At 31.5% G+C, this 5,103-nt stretch overlaps 2 protein-coding genes across 2 annotated transcripts in view; one reads left to right on the plus strand and one right to left on the minus strand.

Annotated features, from left to right (window-relative positions):
• Positions 1-981, minus strand: part of LOC105627321 — a 2,329-nt gene extending 1,348 nt beyond the window's left edge. The window contains exons 1-3 of the mRNA XM_012208606.1: positions 834-981; positions 540-723; positions 89-243 (exon numbers count right to left, since the gene is read on the minus strand). Coding sequence (XP_012063996.1) covers positions 89-243; positions 540-723; positions 834-981 — 487 coding nt within the window. The remainder of the gene's footprint in view (positions 1-88; positions 244-539; positions 724-833) is intronic.
• A 1,337-nt stretch (positions 982-2,318) lies between these two features.
• On the plus strand, positions 2,319-3,686 carry LOC105627086 (CCR4-NOT transcription complex subunit 11). The gene has a single exon (XM_012208365.1). The coding sequence runs from the start codon at positions 2,319-2,321 to the stop codon at positions 3,684-3,686; it is 1,368 nt and encodes a 455-aa protein (XP_012063755.1).
• Positions 3,687-5,103: the final 1,417 nt, after the last annotated feature.

Raw genomic sequence — 5,103 nt, forward strand, 5'->3', positions numbered from 1 at the left:
TTTTCTTGTTGTCCTTAAAAGTCTTCATTACATTTCTATAAGAAGACTCTTTAAGAAGTTATAAAGTTAAAATTACAAGTTGTCTTACAGATTGTATTGGATGTTGAAGTTTGTGCCGATCGTGAAGCCCGTGATAATGGTGTATTTTTACATGAACTATTTGATGTTGAAGCAATTGAAAAATTGTCCTCTTCTTGTGCACTTTCAGCAGTTTTATCGCAATCGGATAAATCACTGACAGTTCTAAAAAATTATTACATATCGAATGTTATTAAATATTTAATCTGCATATAAAAAAAATGCATATATATACACATTGTATAAATATTAGATGTAGTAAAAAGAAATCCATTATTTTTCCATTCATGCAAAGTATTTCATGCAAAAATAATGGATTTCTTTTTACTACACCTAATATTTTAAATAATTATAGCATATAAATATTTGAAATTATAGCATTTATAATGTTACATAATAGAATAAATGTTAGTTTTTTTTACAATATATCACTTGATAATTTACTATATAAAAATATATACCGTGCATTTTCTAATGAATCGTCGATAAATCGCATGAGTTCATAAAAGCGGAATACTTTCAGTTTTTTAGTCGGTTGTGCAGCACATCCACTTGGAACATACGTGTTTGCTAACCGTCTGTAACGCACATAACAACTTCTTAGATATTTCCATCTTTTCATTGCCTCATCCATAGTCATAAACCCTACAATAAACAAAACTAATTCGTATTCTTAAAATAGATTGTATTATTGTATAGATAATTGTAACTTGCACTTTGCTATTTTATATATCTTGGTAAATATTTATACAAACCTAATATATTTTGAACTTCTTTCCATAATACTTTCTTTTTCGCCTTTGTCCGTTCACTAAGTGTCATTTGGGTATTCCATAATCCTGGCTTTGTTTGTACTACATTAATTAGCATTTTATCGCGATCACGTTGAATACCAATGTTCATTGTTAGTATGCTCCACTGTTTCAACTGGTTAAAATATAATTAGTTTGCAGATTAATTGCACATTAAATTTAACAGTTTTTACTAGTATATGCTATAATAGATATTTCCAGCAAGATAACACGGATAAACACAATAATATAAATAATATACAATATATATCAGACACTATATATAAGATACACTGTAATATAATCATATAATGTCTTGGGAGTCGATTGTACATTGATTTTGAAATGAAATGAAAATTACAAAACCGAGCAAATTCACTAGATATTAACTAATGAAATTATAAATATTCTAATAAATTTGATCACTTTAATTTATAATTGTCACTTTTTTCAAGATAAACAATTTCCTGATCATTCACTTTAGAATATAACAGATGAACTATTGTCATAAGCAGTTTAGAATAAATTCAGCAACCAAACTCAGCGAAACTTACTTTTCGAGCTATGACAGAGTTGTAAAGCATTCATAGAAAAATTTATTATATAGTTTGGACTATGTACTGAACAGCTACAAGTATCATTACTATAGAGTATGAATAACATAGTAGCACACGAGACTACTATGCCAGGGGTGCGATTCCGTAATTGGCCTAGTTTTCACCGAGGGTTTAAACCGGATCAGAGTGGCCTAGTTTCCACCAAGAGTTTAATCCGAATCAGAATGTAACAACCAACTACAATCGAGCATTCCCCTATTATAGTCAAACGATAGGGGAATGCTCGACTGTAATTGGTTGATTCTTACATTCTGATCTGATTTAAACCTTCTGTAGAAACTAGGCCGTTTTCTTTACATGCCTATCGATAGTTGTCGGTGTCATTGCACAGATATTAGAGTTCCTCTAGTAAAGGACTCCGCATAATAAAAAGAACAGAGAACAGAGAGTAAGAATTTTAACCTATCAGAAATCATGTATTGTGGAATACACAGTTTCTGATAGATTGAAATTCTTATTCTCTGTTCTGTTCCTTTTATTGTGCGGAGCCTCTTAGCCCCAGAATATAAGTCCAGGTTATCCCTTTCATTATGTGGAAAACTCTAGTTTGTTTTATATGTTTACAGCTGGATCAAACGGTCAGCTGTAAAACAGTTCCAGATTCCGATGGATTGTTCGAAACTGTTTCCAGAACATTGTTTTAAAATAAAATAGATAGGTTAAAAATATCTGTTAATTCTCTGTCCGTAAATACGTATATCTCCATGTAAGAGAAAAAAAGAAAAAAATTTTTCTCACTTTGTTTACATGACATTACAACAACAGAGTAAATGTGAAGTGTCTCGTCGAAGAAAAGACATACGGTAACAAATATTTTGTTCACGTAGCAAGAATGGCACTTTCTTCGAAAGACATTGTGAAACTGTTGGATCTCCTCAATGAGGAAAACTTGGATACCACCTTGGAGAACCTTTGCAATCAACTGCATCAGAGCTTCCCTAAGGAAGAGCGCTTTAAGGTTGGAACAGTATTGCTGCTGCAGTTGCAACAAGTTGATTTGTTGCCTAAGCACACTCAACGTGTTGTAGCATTGACGTTGCTGTTCGATTTGTACCGAGGAGAACCATTAGCTTCTACGCCTTTCGCTTCTGTATTTGTACAAATGCTGAAGTCTCAGGAGGACGTTAACAATGGAAGCTCGAAACCATCCAGCCACACTGGTCACATACCATTCCTATCGAATTGTGAGAAGAACCTACTTGTCAATTTGATGGGTTATAATCAGAAAGATGTCATCAAGAAAACACCACGCCAGATCGTGGATGAATTCTCATTTTCTACAGTACCATCTATTGATCTGACCAATTTGCAACTACAATTGGCAGAACATCAGTCCGAGTTGCCAGCCGTTAGCAAATGCGGAAATCCTATAATACTGCCTGACATGGATCACTCCAAAGGAACAGAATACGACGCGGCTACCGTGAGAAATATAATAGAAAACCTCGCTACTGGTGATCCACCCCTATGTAGGCAGAGTTATCGTCCAGAGTTTCTGAGGCTTGTACCACCGATTTATCATTCTATCAATGAGATTGCTTGGTTCCATATCACTGAACCGACTCAGTTTACGGTCGAATATGATCCTAGCATGTGCGTGTCAAACTGCGTCAGCTTTGAGGCACGTAAACTCATGGGCAAAGCCTTCAAAAATGTTTTAACTTTGATGCAACAACAAAACTTGATTGGTGAATTGGAAAAGGATCCAAAACTCGTTTATCACATTGGATTGACACCACCTAAATTACCAGATCTGGTTGAGAACAATCCTCTGATAGCCATCGAGGTTTTATTGAAGCTAATGCAATCCAGTCAGATTACTGAATACTTTAGCGTGTTGGTAAACATGGAGATGTCTCTTCATTCCATGGAGGTCGTGAATAGATTAACTACCACTGTGGACCTACCGACGGAATTTGTACATTTATATATCAGCAATTGTATATCCACTTGCGAGACTATCAAAGATCGTTACATGCAAAACCGACTGGTGCGACTTGTTTGTGTGTTTCTGCAGTCCCTGATAAGAAATAAGATCATAAACGTGCAAGAACTATTTATTGAGATTCAAGCATTCTGTGTGGAATTTAGTCGCATTAGGGAAGCAGCCGCATTATTTCGACTCTTGAAACAACTTGAGTCTGGTGATACCGGTGGACTCAATGCTCCACCTGCAAGATGTAGAACTGATATGTGTTAAAACATGTAACTATATCTATAAATATTATCTGGAACATTTATATAAAAAAAATACAATTAAAAAATATATATAATTAAAAAATTAGTGAATTTTTGAAAGAATATGATAAAAATTTAATAGAAAATATTATTTTATATTTATATTAAATTTCAATTAGATGTATATTTATATTCTTTATACATCTAATCGGATGAAATGATATTGAAAGTTTATATTAATCCTTCATAGTTACTGGAAGTCCAGGAGACCGCAAAAGTTTTATAGAAGTTTTATAGATCTTTTAAGATCTTTTTTTAAAACGAGATTTAAATGCCATTTATTCTAAGTTCAAAATACTCTTTTTACACCTTCGGTTGCATATTGTTCTTTGGATGTTCAGCGTTCTTAGCGATTTTTTTAAATATATTAAAATTAAAAACTTTAAAAAGTCACTGCATTTTCATATTCTACAATGTTTAAAGTATGTTCAGTAATTTTTGTGATTTTAAGGAACAAAAGCAATCAATTAAAGTATTAAGATCATTTTGCTCCCTGTGTGACCAACAAAATTCTTAAGAGGTGATGAAGAGTTAACAATATTAAGTGAAAATGTATTAAGAGTTAAAGATCTTAATGTCTAATATTTAAATGAAGCCTCAGTAATTGAATTGATAAGATTCGTGAATTTTGGGAGATCCAAGTTCTCGAATTTCGGCCGAGATATTTTTCACAATAAATTCTTTATAATATTTTTGAAGACACTCTTGAACAACAATAATATTAAATTGTTTGTCAATTCAACTTGTGTATTACATACTCTGGCTTCATAGTTTAGGACTATGTTTCAAACTTGTTCAAAATTAACAAATAATCGGCACGCAAGTTTGCTTGAACTGAAAATTCATACAAAAAATATTATTAGACATTCTTCTTGACCAAATATGCTCCTCTTCACTCATTTGTGTTTATATTATTAAGTTATTATAATCAGAAAATAAGTTCAAATATTGATCATGTGTAAAAACATTATAAAATGTAACATATAATAAAAATACTATCTTGTTTGAATTGTCTTAAAAAAAAAAAAAGAAAAAGAAAAGAAAATCTTAGTTACAAAAATTCATATGCTCTTAATGTTGTATGTAGGAATATAAGTTTATTATATGAAGCATTGTGTGAGAAAAATATATTTGCATAAAATATTTCTAATCTAGAATTTGGTATACATTATTTTTTTGCATTTTTTGGCAACGTTATGTAAAACATTCTATTGCGTAATGAACAAATGTCTTTAAATATATATGTAAATAATTTGTAATTGTAAAATTTTGACGTATTTGTATTTATTATATTCCAGACTTCAAGTACAAAAGAAACGAATTACAATAATAAATATCGCAATTGATACAATTTCGCTTTATGTTCTCTAAACAAATAT

This window comes from Atta cephalotes (genome assembly GCF_000143395.1).
Source record: "Atta cephalotes unplaced genomic scaffold scaffold00008, whole genome shotgun sequence".
Classification (NCBI taxonomy): Eukaryota; Metazoa; Arthropoda; class Insecta; order Hymenoptera; family Formicidae; genus Atta; species Atta cephalotes.

Bases quoted from the DNA above. Each gene is read 5' to 3' on its own strand.
- LOC105627086 (XM_012208365.1), top strand. From the start codon at position 2,319: ATGGCACTTTCTTCGAAAGACATTGTGAAACTGTTGGATCTCCTCAAT.